A 19,593-nucleotide genomic window follows, 5' to 3' on the forward strand; every position below is an offset into this window, starting at 1 on the left:
ATCCAGACTGTGTGTGTGTGTCCAAATATCACCCCTGAAATATTCAGTGTTCCTCACTGATCAAAACAACAGCCTCTAAGCTTTCATTAATAAACACAGAAAAAAGAAAAGCAGGCACTCTGAACTTTTTGCTTATTATTGTATACACGCGCCAAACGCAGCATTAAAGATTATTTATTTATTTATGCATTTAGCACAAGAAAACTGAGCACTGGATTGTGGATCTGTGAATCCACAAGTGCAAGCTTATAGTGTACAAACACAAGCATGTGCATGTGTGGTGTGAGATAATTTGTCCTCAGGTCAGTGGGTCGGCTCAGACTGGGAATAGAGCGTTCCCTACCCGGTCCAGACGTGTCACCTCCAGCTTCCTCAGGATATGGTCTTGTGCTGGCCGCTCGTCCACATTCCTCACCAGCACTTTTCCAAACTCCTTAGTGGCATGAAGGTCTGGCCAGTAACGGAAACATTTGTTCTAAATCAGAGCAAAAAGTAGGATTTAGTTTTCCATCCAGCCTAAAAGGTGACTGTTTGGCAGCAAAGGGTAACATCATGGATGTAGTTCTTAATATTCAACTCAAAGCTTAGATATCTATGGTTTTAAGTCTGCAGAAAGTTTTAAACATAAGCACAAATCTTGCTGTAAATTTTTTCATTTTTTTGGTTTTAAATACGTCTGACGTATGAAAGGGTTTATAATGGTGCATGTAGCATCTATTTACATGATGTACTTGATGTGTAAAGTACACAAAAATAGAAGAGCAAGTCGTGCCTGTGTGTGTAGATCTATGAATATTTTAAAGCATGAAAAAAAAATGCCCAAGTGCCTGCTGCATTAACGTCTTTTATCAGTCAAACTGATACTGAAAAGACAAAGTGTGCATTAAAAAAAATTAAATAAATAATAAAATGAAAAATGCACTACAATGCTGGGAATGAATCTTTTGATACTAAAAATTCCTGAAGCATGACCTTCCAACACTGTTTGATTTGCCCTCTCTAATGAAAAATACTGCTCTGACTGACGAGTATTAGACCATCGAAAGAACCCGCTCATCTCGAGCAGCTTTTCAATCAGCTTACATGTCATATCAGCCATCTTTCTCCCCTCCCCCCAAAACTTAACACACGCCATCATTGCTACTACATGACCGCACACCAATCTTAGAATCTACAGCCATCTAATAATGCTTTACATCTGAAAAAGCTGAACAAAAATGAGTGAGAGCAAACCACCAGTATTTCATATAGGGCAATGCATAAAATGTGAGCATTTTAAATTAAATCAGAAATATGTTTTTATGTTGACAGTTTTTCTCTTCCATCCACTGAAACAGGATAAAGAAAAAAGATAACAGCAAAAGAAAAATTATATCAGGAAAAGTAAGACATTTCCATTATGTCCATTAGCTTTCCTTTAGGTATTTTGTACATGGAACTAGAGTTTCACTGCCCCACAGACCCTCTGCTAAAATATAAAGCTGCATATTTGGGGGACGCTTGCTGCAAACTGCTCACCCGTCCTCGTTCCATCTCCTTTGTGGTCATGACAATTACATGTGAATTCTCCTGATACACCATCTTCCAGAAGTCAACGACCGTGTTTTGTAGACACCCTTGGGTGGCAATGAAGACTTTACCCTCCTCCACAAAACGTCCATCTTCATGCATACTCTATGGGTGTGAGCATGAAGGATAATTATGCAGCTATGATCACATGAAGACGAGAACCTAGCATGCTACCAGATAAATGTTCTCAAAATCCCAGGAATACTCATTATTATTACTACTACTATATTTTTTTATAATGCATTTGTTGATACACGTCTTATCTAATGCTGAACACACTCACTCTGATATAGTTGGCATTGATGTAGTCTGAACCAGGAACATCAGGATCCATTTCCCTGATTTCAACACGTGTCGTATCGACTGAAAACACAAAGTAAAAACTATTAGTACACAACAAAAAGTCTACAGCTTTGTGAGACCACACTAGATTTTGTCCCCTCCCCAAACATAACGTAAAGGCTGTGAGCAATCAAAGCAAAACTCTGCATGCTCTGCTTAGGCCTCTACGTTGTCTATTTGTGTCACTTTCCACAGGAAGTTGGAGAGGCAGGAAATGGCAGGCTGCTGTGTGACTCACAGGGGAGGATATTCTTGTATCTGTTTTTACTCTTGTTTTCTGGCTTTTGGCCTTCTTTCCGGGGATACAGCAGTTTACACTCCTGCTGCTGAAGTACCTGAAGATTGACAGCAAAACAAAGAGAAACACAGAGTTGGGGGAAGTTTCGAACAAAAGGAAATCCACAAAAATGGAACTGAAATTTACAAGGAAGACAATTATATATGAGCTACTCTAGATTAAAGTTAACAGTGTAATGGGCTTTTACTACAGCAGGGGTCACTCTGGAGTGGAACAATAGGAAAACGGCAGCATTCACATTGCACAATGAAGAGGAAGCATTTCACCATACGAGTTATTATTAACAGCACAGTTCTTTATTTATACTTCCTATTAAAATTCATTTTAGAGGCCGGCTCTGCTTTTGAAGAGTAGATATGTCAAGCAATTATATCAATCTTTATTTCCTTTGCAATGATAATTAAAACCAGGTGTGCCATGAATTAGGGCTGCCACGATTAGTCGACTAGTCACGATTACGTCGACTATCAAAATCGTCGACGATTAATTTAATAGTCGACGCGTCGTTTGAAGCTTTGTAAGATTCCCAAAGACGCAGGAATAGGTAGCAGGATTTAAGAGTGTAATAACGGACTGAAACAGAAGAGGGCAGCACTGCATGTACAAGGATGCCAGCTGCCGTTAAACCCTGAAGAAGAAGAAGCTGTGTCCCAGAATTCATAGCGCGGCCCTGCTCAGTTTCCAACAATGGCGGCAGGTAGTTAGTTTTAATGTTACTCTTATTATTCTTTCTGGGTCACAAAATAAACGTTTTACACATTTTCAGGCGAGAATGTAGCTGTGTAAACCTCAAATATCTGCTCATTTTATCAAGACACCACATATTTTCAAAAGCGCTCCGACGTTTTCGGAGACGTCTGTTACCCACCAGCTCGATAGCTAGCCGGGGGCAAGGCTCACTAGAGCCCGTGAGAGCACCGGACTCCCGGCAAATCGTTTTCAAACCCACCGCCGTCTTTCGCTACTCAGGTTAACCTCCTAGGACCTGGCGTCCATATATATATATATGGACATCACATTTTGAGTTATTTAGACCAAAATACTCATTTTTGCTCTTCAACGGCCTGATATCCATTTACGAGGACATTATACTACTACTGTTCTATCAAAATTTTAAACGAATACCTTTATATGTGGCTCTGATTTTTCATAAAAACCAAAATAAGGTTAAAATAAATAAATAAATAAATAAATAAAATCCGGTTTTTCTTTGTGTATACATTTATCGGGCCCCAATATGCCCAAATATCAAAGAGAAATTAAAAATGCATGCAGTGGAAGAGTTCGGGTCTTAGGAGGTTAAACATGATATATAAGTCACTTAGAAAACTTAAACATGTTATTGTTTGGCTTTTTTCAGTATTTTATTTGTTCCTGAGTAAATCGGTTTGGCTGAGAAATAAAGTTATAGTTTTTACACAGCTGAATAAACGTCAAGCAGACAACTGATTATCAGAAGTGTGAGATGCTCGAGAATATACTCTGGTGTCCTGTTATATTTTAGATGGCAAGGAGCAGACGGCTGAGTTTATTAAACTCCACCGAAACAATCTGCAAATTTCATTAAAATTTAATAAACTATCATCTTGTCTTTATTTTTAGTTAGCACATACCTTAAACACTTAAAGCTGTAAGCTAATGATAGTTATATAAGAGCAGATGCATGCTGGTGCAATAAGCTGTACGTTTTACGTTCAATGGATGTTTGAAATGATTAGTCGACTAATCGCAAAAATAATCGGTGACTAGTCGACTATCAAAATAATCGTTTGTGGCAGCCCTACCATGAATACAAATCCAGATAGACTAGTTATTATTCTTGCATTGTTTTCCTAATTTCCTGATCCAAATAACCTACACACCAAAAACCTATTTAATTCACTGGGAAGCCGAGTCTCACCACAAGCAGTTGACCAATAACGAGACAAACCTACACGAGCACTGGGCTTATAAATATGAGATAACTAGCTACTGCACCCCGACGTGATAGAAATGGTTCACATTATTGAATTGTCAGTTGCATGAAAACGACATAACAAGAACATGAATGCATGCCACAAGATAAGCTAAGCTTCAGCCAGTTTCATTACTCAAAGTTTAAGACAGCTGAAATACATTTAGACTTCCCATGACAGACAAAGAAATGAATAACTAAGGAAAAATAAGACCCACAGCTGTAAGTCTGCACAAATAAATGACAGATGAAAATCAACAACAAGCAGCCAAATGGGTACCATTTTTTATGTATTTTATATAGTATGTGTAACATGTCACATATATGAAATATGAATAAAAAAAATGAGGCTTCTTTCTTAAAACATACTGCAGTGGTTAAAAGCTGGACTCACAGGCTACAGATGGCACTCAATACGATAACATGAATCAGTTCCCCCAGTTATGTCAAGCCTATATGACTCAGCTCATCAGGTTATTAAATTGATTTTAATAGGATAGAGGATATAAATTGAATGAGTGACTCTGGTAGTGAAAGTTTAAATGGTACAGACCTCGAATTCTTCCCAGAATCCTTGTTTGGGTTTCTCAGAATTGTCTGCTACTTTGTTGAGCTCTCGTACCCGGTTTTCAATGTTGGCAGCATTTATCCTTGTGGCATTAAAAGGCTGTCATTGCCGGGTTGGGACAAGATGATTAAAGATTTGATCAGTTAACAGACCAGAAGAAAAAAAGAAAGCTATTTTGACACAAGAAGCATTTTCACATTAACCTTAAAATTTGAACCCAACTAATGCCTTTAAAGCCTGGATGCTTTCATTTGTTCAAATGCTCCCATACCTGTTTGAGGTGTACTACAATGCCACTTTTTTCCACCATGGGGTTCTTTTTATAGTGCTCCACCAGGTCAGCCAGGGTGTCAAACCTCTCACCACCACCCACGTCGTACTTGCCGTCCTGCTGAAGACAAAAGTCGATAATTCAACAACTTCACAGCTGGCCCGAGGAGTTCTTTGAAAAAATAAATAAATAAATCATGACCTACTTAAAAATACAAACTGCCCAGGTTAAACTAGGATGAGTAGCCATTGTAAGCCACCAATCTGAAGCCACATAAACATTACCCAACATCCTCCTTACAAGATTCAGTACATCTTAGCGGGCCTGGAATTAAATATCTGACCTGGTAGTGTATCATCACATGGGTGACCTTGGTCTTGCGATCCACATTGTCATGTTTCTCCTCATTAGTGAGAACAGAGAGGACAAAGTCTCCCGGTTTACTCTGGCTCTCCCGTACCAGAAAGCTGCCGGCTTTGCCTTTTTCCGTGAGCAGTTTTTCTGCGTCTCGACCTGAGAGGTGCCCGTGGTACCACCTGGAGAAGAGTGGGAGAACTTGATGAGTCTGGAAACAATGATTAGTGGCAGACTGAAAACTTAAAAGATGGCGTTATGTGAAATATGACGCTTTCTCAAAAGTAAACCCTAGAACACCCCGAGAACCAGAAATCCTGACCATGTGTTTGACTGCCAGGTTTTCATGGTACTAGACCATTATTACTGCATTTATAACTACCATTCACATGTTTTCATTTAATTCAAACAAAACTAATTACTCTCCTTTTGCTATTACTATTATTAATTTATCTTTATGTTTAACTACTGCGCCTAAATTCTGCCCATTTTGGATATTTTCGGTGAATATCTGAAATTAATTGTGTGGACATCACACAAATACAAAGTTGAGGATGTTAAGACCTTTTCAAGAACACAATGCATATTAATATTTTTGAGTTTTGGGGGGTTTGAAACATTCGTCAGGCTTTGTTTACCATCATTTTCTCCAATTAGTATAGAGACGGTAAAAGCAGTCTTTGGATGAATGTTGTTGTAAGGCAGAACAAGTCAAGGAAAGAAAAAAAAAAAAAAAAAAGAAAAAAAAAAAAAAAAAAACCCAAAAACTTGACCAACTGAGTGGGAGGACTAGTAATACGCTTCCTGTTTCAAAGGAAAAGTTCCATATTGTACCTTTGAGGCTTTAACATAATGCATGTCTATACATGTATAGTGAGCGTAGACTCCTACTCAGGAGTGAGAGTGTCTCTTATATGACTGCCACCTCACTCACTTACTGATGTTAAGATGAAAAACTTGCATGTCTGCATTTTTTTTCCCTGTGGTGAGCGAGAACACGCCGGAAGCTCTGACAAGAGATGCATGTAGAATGGAAAAAAACCACATAAACCAAAACCATACATCACAAGTCGTTCTAAAACCTAAAAAAGAAACTAGATATACATATTGCAATGTGCAGATGTGCTGAAAAAGGAGAGTAAATAGCCCCGCTCAGCACAAAACTGTATTAGATTATCATTTTTGTGCAAATTATTACAGAAATATGACCACCTAGCTTTCTAAAAAGCTTCCCGTAAGTGTGTGAGTGCATGCATGGATTCCTAGCATTAATACACCAGATCCAGAGGTCTCCTGTTTCAAAGGAGGTGTGTAGGTGTGACGAAGTGCAAAGCTGCATCCAACCTGTGTACACGCTCTGAAGGATGTGTATATCTGGTGAGTATCAACAAAAAACAAAAAAACAAACAGCAGTATCGCCCACTTAGTTTGTTCAAAGATTTGTAACATTTAAACATGTGACTGTGAAGTGCAATTGCATAATGTTGGGGTGTGTGCAGAGTAGTGCATTAGCTCGACGTATTGCATGTGTAAACATGTTTATACACTTTTGTGTACATAATGAGTTAATGGCCGATTTGAGCCCAAATTATAATTGACATCATTATAACGAGTCACTTAATGTCACCTGATATTTGCCATGTTGTTTTTTTTGTTTGTTTTAAAAAATATATTTAGTACCCTGTTTGAGACTCTGTTTTTGCTTTGCAATAATTTATTGCCACATATATTAGCAGTTAATGAAAAACACATCCTTGTAGCAATGAATGAAAGGGGTTGTTTTGAAGCCATAATATCTGAATTTAGTTACGACTACATTTCATATATTTACAATATACTAATCTTTTAACATCTTATCAAGCTAAATATTTAATCTTTTTATTTCTACTCATTCACAGTGTGGTACTCATTCACTGTACCACACTGCCAGCTTTCTTATCCAACTTGTAAATCTTACACTGAAAAGTAGATCTCAAAAACATAATACTTAACAAATAATATAACAATGCTCCTGACTCTAAAAGATTGTTTTGCCCACAGTGTTTTTTTCCCCCCCTACAGACTGACATAGACCTCTACCACTGCACTGGTGGTTCTCAGGTGGTTTAACTGCTTCTCCTGACAGGATGAGATGCAGTAGTGTAACACCCTGAAGCAATAACAGTAAGAGTTAACCATTTGTGGCCAGGAATATAGTTATAAGTCTTAATAAAAAGTAATCAGGCTGACCTCAGAAGTTTCTCTCTCTTCTCTCACAGTGTTAGCTCTGTACAAATATTATTTATCTGCATGTGTGGGCATTCTACATGTACAATGACAATAAAGGGCTATTTCATTCTTTTTTGGCACTGGCACCTCTCAGATGTGGGGTCCTTGCAGTTGAGCGGATATTTAAGCTCAATGACGTCACCATTCCTCTCGCGCAGAAGGTCCTGTTGTTCAGTGTAATACTGCACCAGCTCGGCCAGTGTGGCGAACTTCTCGCCTCCATACAGGTCATAGTAGTCACCAGTGTTCTGGATCTTAATGTGGGTCACCTCATCCTTACGCCTGACGGGAGAAAAAAAAAAAAAAAAAAAAAAAGAAAAGAAAAAGAGGAAATTCAGTCAATTATCATTTATTTATCATGACTGTAAACAGCAGTAGACTCACTCCAAAGTAGTATTTTTTTCTCTGTGGAATTTTCCCTTTCACTGGTTCCCCTGCAGACATGTAGGCACCAAACACATAAACAGCCACCTACACAAATACAGAGTATATGCTCATCGGGAAAAGGACGGTCAGAGGAGGATGGGGGAAGAAAGAAAGAAGAAGAAGAAAAAAAAGAAAAAAAGAAAAGAAAAAAAAACCCTCCCCCAAGCATTAATGCATATAAATTATAAATCGTCCAGCTTATCAAGTAAGCCGTTCCTATTTTAAGATCTGAAGAGTGCAATCATTTCACCTGTCTCCTTTATTTTCCTGCACTTATCTACCAATTGTATCACTTACCAAACTGGGGCTTTTTCAAACTTAAACACATTGTTTTATATAACAAAAGCTTTTAAATGACAAATATACAATTCAATAAGCAGTTTTGATAAGCTATGTCAAGATAATTAAGACTAGGAACACCACAAAACTGCAAATAACTGATGCATTTAATCTCAAATCAAACATTTTTGACTTATCTTCTCAGCAAGCATGATCTTTTTTTTTTTTAGTTAAATCCTCTAGTTTTCATATCCATTTGGAGGACGGCTGTACTGTGATTGCAGGAACGAAACGCATGCAGCTGGCAAGTTTAAAGACTGATAAGCCACAAAACATTTGGTACCACTTTGCATATTCAAAGTCCTCTGGCTGGTTTGAATAGGTACATATGAATGTGAATGCACACCGACTCACACAGACACATATGCTGTACTGATCTATAATACATCTTCCTGAAAGCAAGTGAAGAAGAAATTAAAAAAAAAAAAAAAAAAAATTTAAAAAAAAAAAAACCTCAGCTGATAAATGTACTTTGTAGATGGCAAATGGTAAAGCAGATTTACATAGCAGTGATTCAGTCCAACAGTTTTTCCCAAGAGAGAAACAAAACATTTTGTAAACATTAAGTAGGACAACACACACACACACACACACACACACACACACACACACACACACACACACCGCCCCACCAGATTTAGGGACCACAGGGGAGTTAGTCAGGCAGTACAGACCATCTATCTAATCTGCAGGTCGAGATGCAACAGTCTCTTCTCTCTTTCAAAATGATTATCAGTTAATGGTCATATCAAATAGCACAAAGCCCATTTCCCTCCATCACTTTTTTGTTGTGCTAATGAATTTTACATTCCTTTTTTCTTTCTTTCCATCCTCCCACTCAACATATCATTAATCCTATCCTCCATTCTTGTATTTATCTGTCCCATAATCTATCCTTCCCTCCACTCCCCTCTCTCAGTGTGTCCTGGTAATTGCTTCATGGCTCTATTAGTGGCTGTTGGCAGGATGCCACAGGTCTATAGCTGCGTTACAGGCCCCTCCTCAACTCTCCGGCCAAAGCCTCCTGTTCTCTAAGAGTTTAACACCATTAACTCTGTAATGAGGCAAACACATCCTAACACATTTTCATTCTCTTCTCTCAAAATCTGACATTGTTTAAGAAATCCATAAAAGTCATAAATGCTTTGGTCATTTCAGTGATCAGGACAGAATTTGTTTTGTTTCTGGATCACTGTCACCATTCTGACAGGAGTACATGCATAATTACAGTTGCTGGCATTCACAACCATAACATTTATTGCCATTAAGTAGTAACTCTGAGCACCTGACAAATACAGCATGAATTATTAGGTACATCAGCAAATGTGCAAATTATGTCAGGTCGCATCCTGTTGCAGAAGAACAAATAAGAAATTTGATTAAAACTTCCAAAACACATCGGATGGTTAACGATCCAGCAGTAGAAGACAGCAGTTACATGCAAAGCTAGCAAGCTGGTGCCCATATCCTCAACGCATCATGCACAGCTACTCTAAAGACAGTCTCCTACTGCTGCTGAACACATACGATCCACTCCAACAACTGAAAACTGTTTTTAATCTTCATTTTATCAGGTTCATTTACATGTAAAGAAATGAAATGATTATTTATTTTAAAAATATTTAAAAACAAAAACAAGCATGCAGGAAAATCAAAATGAAAAGTCAAGGAGAATTAAACCAACTAAATGTTTATTATCCAATTTAAATGCTAAATCAGTGTGTCCAACAACATGTCCTACCTGTGACCTGGAAATGCATCTTACTGAACAATCCATTTGATACATCACAGGTGATGTATACAAGAGGTGTGACAGATGGACTCTAAATAGAAAAGGATTGCTCAGTAAAGGCTGTATTAGTCATTTAAAATGATCCACTGCGATTTTAATGCCTGTACGTTTCAGCGTTATGGTAAAAATGGTAAAAGATTCGTTGCCAGCAGAGTCTCACAGTGTGTTGCATTTCAAATTTAACAAAGTAAATGTATCATCAACACTGTTAAGCTTATGTGACAGATCATGAAACCCAGCAGCAAGTTGCAACAAAACAATGGAAGGTTGAAGTAGTCATGTCACATGACTCAAAGCAACGTCAGTTAAAAAGAACAGATCAGAAGCATCGATTTCTCATCGTGTTAAATGCTCTGCTCCTGCTTTCTCGTGTCTCGGACGGAAGGTGAGGAGAGCAATGTAAAAATGCAAAGAGGGGATAGCATACATGGGAGTACACTAATGCACCTCAATTTCAATGAGTGATTTTTGCTGTTTTTTTTTTTCCACTGACCTAATAACCTAACATCAAATATAAAATGGGCAGTAACACAACTCATTTTGTTTATTTGTTTTGTTTTTTAAGCTCAGAGTGAAAACTAAACTAGGAAAGAAGGATTAAAAACATTTGTAACAACAACAAAAACACAACGCTATGCATGATCCAAGCTCCCGAGCAGCAAACATTACTGACCAATTTACCAAATTATCACAAAAATACAGAATATTTAGCTTTTAGTCAGATGACAAAATACATAACCTTTACAATCTTTAACTCACTGACTCAGCATACACACACACACACACACACACACACACACACACACACACACACACACACACACACACACACAGTGAGTCACAGTAAAATTTAGTAAGTTTGATTTAAAGCTTGATTAAAATTGCATTTAAGCTGCACCAGAATCCCCTTTTGCTGAAAACACAGAGAGCATGCAACATGACAGTGCCCTTGATTATGCTATGTGCCAGTTTACATGGAGGGAACCAAGTGAAAGCACAAAGACACATGATTTGCACTTCCTCTACATCTGATCACCACATTGTTAAACTGCAGCTTATTAACAACCAGAGCTGCTACCAGATCACAATACTGCACATGTGCAGTATTAGTCTCCATATTCTAGCCACACCACTGCATAAAAGTGAAGGGTTGTTTTTTTTGTTGTTTGTTTTTTAATATAAATAATATATAAATCAGTTTTTCTAAACTAATACACTGACAAGATGAAGTCCACAAAACACAGACAACTGAGAAATGGACTACTTAAAAACCACATACTTATCCATCTGCAAAGCCTAGGACATAAATTATTGCTTGTTTGCCCTAAAGCTATTCCAAGCAATATTTTTGCACTAATAGATCCTGACACTTCTGAGAAATCTCTTTTAAAGTACACTTATCAACCTGAAGTTGATACAGTTTTGGCCTCTACTTCAGTTCCTCATGTGTTTTCCAGTACAACTACACCCTATTAACCTGACTTCTAAAAGAAAAAGAAAAAAAAAAAAAGACAAAAACAAATGTCCCAAAAAGAATTTCAGTATTTAAGCATCTTCTACATCTCGAGACTGTCCCAACAGAGAAAAAAAACAAAACAAAACCCACCATAGCAGAGTGACTTGTAACAACTGAGAAACCTGCCTGTCAGCCTACATTTTCATAAGCAGGAAAAGATATCCAAGCTCAAAGACAACTGCTAATATTTGAGCATATGGACAACAATTATTTCTACTACTGGCAGTTCATAACAGCTATCGCTGGACTAAACAATAGCTGTACTTCCACTGCAATTAGGAAGGTGAAGTCTAAACACGAGCTGAGGAAGTAAGCATCAATAATTCATGAGTAGACAGCATCCTTATGGTATTGTATATGGAAATGCTAAAAACGGCTCCGACAGCAGTCTCGGCTGTCGCGTCACTCTCTGTGCTGACCTGCATGTCTTTTTCAAACTTTTAAGTCTCCACTATTAATGGAGGGTGTTAAACCAGGCAATCTCATGAAGTGAGAAAGAACATTAGTACAGAGACCTGCTGAAAAGATCGTTTTCCCCATGCTGACTAAATATAGTGTGAATATTTTTCTTCTGCAAATGCAGTTAAAATTCACAGATTGGTATCCACAACAATAAATGGTGAAATGCTACTTGAACTTGACTATAAATAGCATGGATGCAGTGGAAACACATCTGAGTAAACCCAGGCTAGAATTACATAACACAGAGGCTTGAAGAAAATCCAGTCGCTCTCTGTGGTAATCTGCCCTGCAAAAATTCTCTCTTAAGATTGCCCTTAAAATTTCTCCTTGAGTTCTTTAGAGGCTATAAAGAGCATGAAAAATGATGGAGAAAACTTGACCAGACTTTTCTCCTTATAAAGTTTGCCTCGTACATAAATTAAGGCCAAACTTTTTCCATCGCAAACTTTCCCCATCTTTGAATTTTCTGAAACTCTGAGCTGATTACATTTTCAAAACCCTCAAAGAGCTCTTATTAGCGTTTTAGACTTCAGAGAAGCGGCTATGTCCGACCCCCTCCTTCTTATGTTCACCTCGTGGAACAGAGTAGATGGGAGAAACGAGGAGATTATGTTCGGAGGGAAAGATAAGCAGGGAGGGAGGGATGGACCTCAATATTCATATAGTTATAGATGTCAAGACTGACTATTACGATAATCAGACATGAGTCATTATGGCCTTTCCAGGCAGCTACATTTGGTTCTCTCTGGGGGTTTTTGTGCGATTCATCTAAAAATTAGCACAAGCTTGCACAGTCATATTTTTGTAATAAAACACAAAATAAACCTTTATTCCCATTTCTAATATTTTCTGCATTACTTAAAAATGTTTTTATGTTTTAGATGAACTTCAAGTGAAACAATTCACTCAATTTCATACTTTGTTTTGTGTATTGCATTCAACATATAGTATAGTGAGATCAGTAGGTGGCAAACAAGCAGCTTTTTTTTAAATTTTTTTTATTTTTTTTAAATAAAGTGTTTTTATTGTGAAGTTACACAGACTCTTCCTTGCCCTTAGTTCAAAGTGACCTACCTTCCGTAGCAGGTGGTGAGGCTCTGCAGCTTGGCCACTTGACCTCTTCGTGCATACATCTGTGTTTAAGTCTGTCAAGATCACAAGCTGCGGCTACAACTTACTCCACCGACCTTCCTGTGTGTGACATTTACTACAACCTCACCGCAAACAAAAACCACAGGCAGCGAAGGTCAAAGCCTTAATAGGCCCCTCACTCTTTAACATCTTTTAAAAGCCACTGCCTGTCTAACTACCCCGTTTCCCTTTCATCTGTTTTTCTACATATCATTCTCCCTCTTACTCGCTCACACACTCTCCCTTGCCTAATGTCACTATGCCAGCTACAGTCACAGTAACAAATGCGTCTGGGCTTTCTTCCAAGAGCTTGGCCGACTGATCCATCTCTTAAAAGCTTCCGTTGCCAAGGAAGAGCCACTCTTCAAACTCTCTCTTCTTCTGTCTCAGTTTGTTTCCTGCTCTCCGTAATCACCACAGCATGTAGTGCACAGTTTATTTACCAGAAACTCCACACCACACACACAGTGGTTCTTAAAGAGATTAAGAGAAATAAGGCGTGAGTGACAAGTTTGAGTGAACACTTTTCTGTGCTTGTCTAACTCACTTTAATTTAAGCCTGCTGTCCAAAATTAAGATTTTCTGGTTGTGTAGTGTCAAAATTGACAAAAATCACACCATGGAAAGTGTTATCCAACATGTTCTTAGAAACACTTGCGCAAAACAACTCTCGTTTGATACAATTTCTCTACCCACAGGCGAAATGTGGAGTCACTTGCTGAGACACCAGTTTCTGAGACTCTTCTCAGAAAAGCCTCGTCTCTCCTGAGAATTTAACGTCCTACATTTTTCAGACCAGTGCAGTGTTACGTCTTATTCTCAGGCTGAAAACTGACCAGAACAATTCTCGCTGAACTGAGCACCTTACCTTTGCACTCCTGAGGTTTGTTTGTGTAATTTTTGATCATGTGGTCACACAGGCTTAGTTATTTTTAGACATGGCTAGATTGCCTTTAAAATCACTCTGCATTTCCTCACTAGCCCCTGTCAAACACCATAATCAGTGTTTTCCATAGATAATCACTTGCCTCTCTAATCAACCAAGTAGCTTGTCCATATGACAGGAGACCCATGCATTTGAGGATTTAACTTGGTACTGTTGAGAACACTGAGGTTAAGTGGGGAGCACAGATGCGTTTACCTGACAGAGAGGGTAAAATCCCCCGGGTTGCTCTTGCTTGGGCGGGCCAGAAAACTGCCGTGGACTCCCCGGGTCAACAGGAGCTGCTCTGCCTCGATTCCGGTAATGTTGGGGTGAAACCACCTAAATATTTGTGCACAAAGAAATGGCAAAAAACAAAAGACTAATCAGTGCATATATAATTTCCATACATATTCGAGTATTTTACATCAAAAACGTTGATGGACTTGCAATGCTTTACCTCCATTGGTGTACAGACCTATTATATAGAGTGGTCATAATGGACGTACTGTAAAACTGGCTTTTGCCTACAACAGTTTATACAACACTGTACAAAAACTCTATTGATTAATTCAGCTATGTTTTATATGATTGCTTTCTGCTATCATGACACTGGTGGACTAGCATACAGTGTGCCTTATTTAAAAAGTACACGTTCTTCCTTGATGAGTCAATGAATACATACAAACTGTATGTCCTGTTCTGGTTTGAAAAGGAAGGACACCAAAGTTTACAGTTCTGCAAAGCCAAAGCTAATAATTGCATGTTACTTCCTCTCTTGCCAAACATGACAGGCAAATATTTATCCCGACCATTTCTCAGGTACAGTTAGAAGAAAAATGATCATGAACACTTTGGGTTCACCATGATTGCAGAATTGATTTCTAACAGGAATACAACATGTAGTGTGGGCTTCACTTAGGTGGCAATATGGAAATAGTTTGGCTGAACACAAATATACATTTCATGCTTCTTGAACTCACTGTGTAATCAGTCAGTGAGCACACTGGAAAAAAGTAAACTCTTGAATTTAGTGACTCATAAAACCCCCACTAATAACAACCACCACCACCACCATCAGATGTTTCCTGTTGTTGCTTTTGAAACCATTTCTGGAATATTTTTGATTAAACATGTTTCTTCAGCTTATGTCACAACATGTGAACTGGGTTATGTTCAAGCTTAAGAGTCCAAACATTTTCTTCTTTTATAACCAATGTGTACTTGGGGAAAAAAAAAAAAAAAAAAAAAAAAAAAAAATCTTTTACGGTTTAATTACTAGTTCTGTTGCTGATTACAAGGCCCTGAAGTATCCTCAAAGCATGATGCTTCCTCCATCATGCTTTGCATTTAAGATGAGATTTAAGTGTTAATGTGTAGCATAACTTCAACTCTCATCTGTTCATGGAACACATCCAAGAAAGGTATGAAATAATTCAGTTTATTTCTAGAGGTGTGATTTCCTTTGTAGGTTTTGTCTATCAAACATTTCTTATTCTGATATCGTACTGAATATTCTCCACTTGTAGACAGTTTGCCTTTTTCTTAGTGATTAATATGTCGGTTGTTAGAAATGCATTTGCAGCCTTTTGCAGTTGTGCATTTCAATAACGCTTCATCTAATAGCTGTGAAAGTTGTGATCGATGCACCAAACCTTTTTGTTAAGGAAAGCAGACTTTATAAACAAATGAAAAATACAACTCCTTGTGTGTCATTAGTATTAAAGAGGCAGTGAGAAGGTAGTGCCGTAATGTCCCAGTGAATGGCTGTATGTCAGCTGTGTGGATTTAGAGCCCATGTTTAAGCAGGGATCATTGGGTTAAACCTCCCCAACTACTGTGTGCCATTGCTGGCTAATCCAACGCACCACTAGCCACCCAGGACTGCATTATTGCATCAAAGTACAGAGTGCTGACAAAACTGACATGAAATAGAATAAATAAACAGTACTTTGTGGTCCATCATGGGTGACACAAAAAATTGCAGTGGTTCAGTGACATAATCGCTTTTATAAACAGGCTCCAAAAACCGTGCCGTTTTCAGAAATGTCAACACATTTGGCAAGAGCGTAAAAGCTCTCCAAACTTCACTGATAACAACGTCATTCTCTTCCTATAATACATGAAATTCATTTCTCGGCCCACAAACTACTAATACATGATCAGAGGTTGAGCAACGAAAACTGGCACACAGGTACAATCTCATCTGGATTAGATATTTAAAAAAAAAAAAAAAAACTTTCCAAAATGAGTAGGAATCCCAAAATAAAAAAAGGCATTTCACAAAAGTGTCACATGACTTCAGGTAGCCAAGATTTTGAAAATTATTGAAAAAAATGGTGATATCTATCACACGTCTTTGTCAATATATATATTAATCTCTGCACTGTAGTTCAAGTCCCAGCAGACAATCTTTCAGTGCTATATTGTCAAAGGAGACATTCAGGAGTCAAGTCCTCCAAGAGAAACAAGTGTCAAAACAGAGACCTCGTTACTTACAATAAAGTGAAACAGATTTATACACATGAATAAATTACCATTATTGTGCACATGATCTAGCACTTGGCAACAGTATAACCAAGACTTCCGGGCACGACACCAAAGGTTGTATGTTAATACTTTGAAAACCAAGTGCTCTTCACTCCCACTGCACACAGAGAATATGGATTGGACAATCATTTAACTGCATTATTCCTGAGAAGATAATATCTGAAAGCTTTAACAGTGGGCGAGCATTTAGGCATTGCCGTTTTTGTACACTGTATGACACAAACTCATGACAGTAGGATAAAAATAAAACTCATGTGTCAGCTCAGCAGATCTTGTGTCACCTGAGAGCGGCAAATACACATGAGAATACTTTTGTGGTCACTGCTATTGCAGGGTCTGAATCTCAGCTCGAGTTATGCGACACAGTGCTTTCTATTAATTTCCTTAATAACTTGAAACCACGGTAACGAGGATAGGTAAGCCTGCTCTTGGGGCTTTAAGCTTTACTAACTTGAGGAGAAAAAAAAGTATCAAATTTAATACATTTTAAAAGGATGAAATTCCTTTTATACACAGTCTTAGATATTGATTTTTATTTAAGTCACGAAGTGAAACTGACAGCATCTACACCACAGAGTAGCCTGACCTGCTTTGACAGTGGAGAAACATGAGAAGAGTGTGGGAGAGACAGGTGGGGTGAGAAGCAGACAATACAGGTGCAGGGGTAATGATGCCAAATGTAAGGGCGTGATAAATGACAGAAACTAACAACCTTGTTGTTGTTGTTATTCTTGTGTGTGCTGGGCGGGGTCTTCAATGTAAACAGACCAGTATGACATAAAAACCTAAAATTCATGAATTCATGTGAACAGAGACTCATGTCCAGTGAAAATGAGACCCTCAGCCAAGACCTGAACCTGACCACTTGCAGCTAACAGACCACACCAGCCATCTGACAGACATCTGACCCAGACTAAACCTGGCCTCCCTCTTTAACTTTACCAGGGGGCAAAGCAGCACTACAACACTTTCATGCTAGCAGACAGATCATAGGGGAGACTTTACAACTAACTTGGAAATGTTTACATGAGGATTTGTCATAAATACGTACAAGAGTAGAGGGTGAACTGGACAAGGCATTCCTTGTAGCATTAAATATCTCTGCAAGCCTATTGGGGATATTAAACATGGACAGACAGGAAATGACTCAAGGGCAGTGGGAGACTGATAAAAGTAATATCTGAAATACTTAACGTAGCACATTCATCTGGCCGAGTATGTTGTCTCCAGATAGCAAAAAAATAAATAAATATATTATAAACAGGAAAACTGTTACGGGCAACACAATAACGATATTCCCTTTTAAATATGATCAAACTTTCAGGCTAAAAGAGCCTATTGAAGAATTGTTTAAGGTTAATTTTCATTTTTGCCTTCCTCCATACATGTTTGTCATGTACTGTTCAATTCAACAAAAAGTTGTTAGAACAAAACCTCAAAAAGACGGCCTAATTAACCAAGTTCTTTAATGTTTTTGGTACCAATGATAAAACACAGCACTGAACTGTTATGGTTGAAATTAGTCCAATAGATTCTTTTTTAAACTTTTTAAAACTTTAAATATATAAATAACAATATAAAAACTAACTATATACAGTTCTCTGTGAATTATTTAGGCAACTATAGTAAACATACTTTCAGAATCAAAGCAATGACCCATTTATATGGATTAAATGTTACACGCAGGAAAGACAGCTAAGGTTAAGACAGCACCCAGTCTTGAGATTGATCGACTCTTCCCAGCATCTTTGAGAACGCGTCAGGGGACCTCACTACACATATAGTATTTTTCACACAAATATTACTTGGGAAGGCTGTGCAAGTATGTATGGTGACTTATTTTAGGATTTTATTATTTTTATTTCTTTGGCCATCTAAGAATACAATGGATAATTCCCCCCACCCCCACTCTTGTTTTGAATATTCAGCTGCCCCTCTAGTGAGTCTCTCATCCTACTGTTAGTCTCCAGCTTCACCATACCGAACTACAGCTGGTGACAACAGCCTTTATACTTCCCTGGAGATCCGCTTAGAGAGCAATGCTAACCAGCAACTGCAGCAGGCTGAGAATTGGTTTATATATTGCTACAGAGACTAGAGCAGAACAAGAACGACAGTGGCCAGCTGGAGTCCAAGTTGCTGGAGCTGGAGGCCGTCAAATGTAATGTAAGGTAATGTAAAGTAAAGTAAATGCAAGTGTGACTCACTTGACAGCTAAATATTTTTAATAATAACTTCAGAAAGTGCAGGAGTACATTTTTCATCTGTAATTCAAGCTTTCATTATTTTGTTACAAATTAGATTCCTTTAAAAAAAAAATTTAAAAAGCCTGTGGTTTTTGAGTGCGCTGGTAATTTTCCTTTTGCCATGAGAGTAAATTATTTGCAAGAGCATTTAACCAAACATTTTTGTATCATATCATGTTACTTATTTAGGGATGGGAATAGTTACAAGCAGAGCCGGCCAGTGCCTTTAGGTTACTAGAACAAGGAGCCAATAACAGGTCATGGGTGGTGGACAGATTTGTGGTATTGTTTTTAATCCTATGCAGATTTATACTGAAAATAAAATCAGTGGGACACAAATACCTTATGTCATTAATCCATTTCTAATCCATCAGAGCATGTCTGCAACTCCACAAGTTATCACAACAATAGAAATGGGCTGGACCAAATATCGCTGACAACAGAAGCAATTACAGCAGACTGTTCACTGTGCCAGGTTTACAGAGGCAAGAGTGCACCTCCCCCTCTGTGCTAATACAAAAAAACCCAAAAACAATACAAAAACCCAAGACACAAACAATTCAACAACATTTGTAACAACTAGAG

The 19,593-nt window shown here is 38.1% G+C and overlaps 1 protein-coding gene across 3 annotated transcripts in view; it reads right to left on the reverse strand.

The window, feature by feature from the left end:
* The window catches only part of ptpn11b (protein tyrosine phosphatase non-receptor type 11b), a 35,099-nt gene that overhangs the window by 7,465 nt on the left and 8,041 nt on the right, over window positions 1-19,593 (reverse strand). For 2 of the 3 annotated variants that reach the window (XM_040013664.1, XM_040013666.1), the window contains exons 2-10: window positions 14,432-14,554; window positions 7,712-7,906; window positions 5,346-5,538; window positions 5,003-5,122; window positions 4,717-4,830; window positions 2,150-2,246; window positions 1,853-1,932; window positions 1,519-1,674; window positions 344-475 (exon numbers count right to left, since the gene is read on the reverse strand). In XM_040013664.1, coding sequence (XP_039869598.1) covers window positions 344-475; window positions 1,519-1,674; window positions 1,853-1,932; window positions 2,150-2,246; window positions 4,717-4,830; window positions 5,003-5,122; window positions 5,346-5,538; window positions 7,712-7,906; window positions 14,432-14,554 — 1,210 coding nt within the window. The remainder of the gene's footprint in view (window positions 1-343; window positions 476-1,518; window positions 1,675-1,852; window positions 1,933-2,149; window positions 2,247-4,716; window positions 4,831-5,002; window positions 5,123-5,345; window positions 5,539-7,711; window positions 7,907-14,431; window positions 14,555-19,593) is intronic. The other variant, XM_040013665.1, reaches the window with a different exon arrangement.

This window comes from Simochromis diagramma, unplaced genomic scaffold (assembly GCF_900408965.1).
Source record: "Simochromis diagramma unplaced genomic scaffold, fSimDia1.1 OVJJ01000705.1, whole genome shotgun sequence".
NCBI classification, from domain to species: domain Eukaryota; kingdom Metazoa; phylum Chordata; class Actinopteri; order Cichliformes; family Cichlidae; genus Simochromis; species Simochromis diagramma.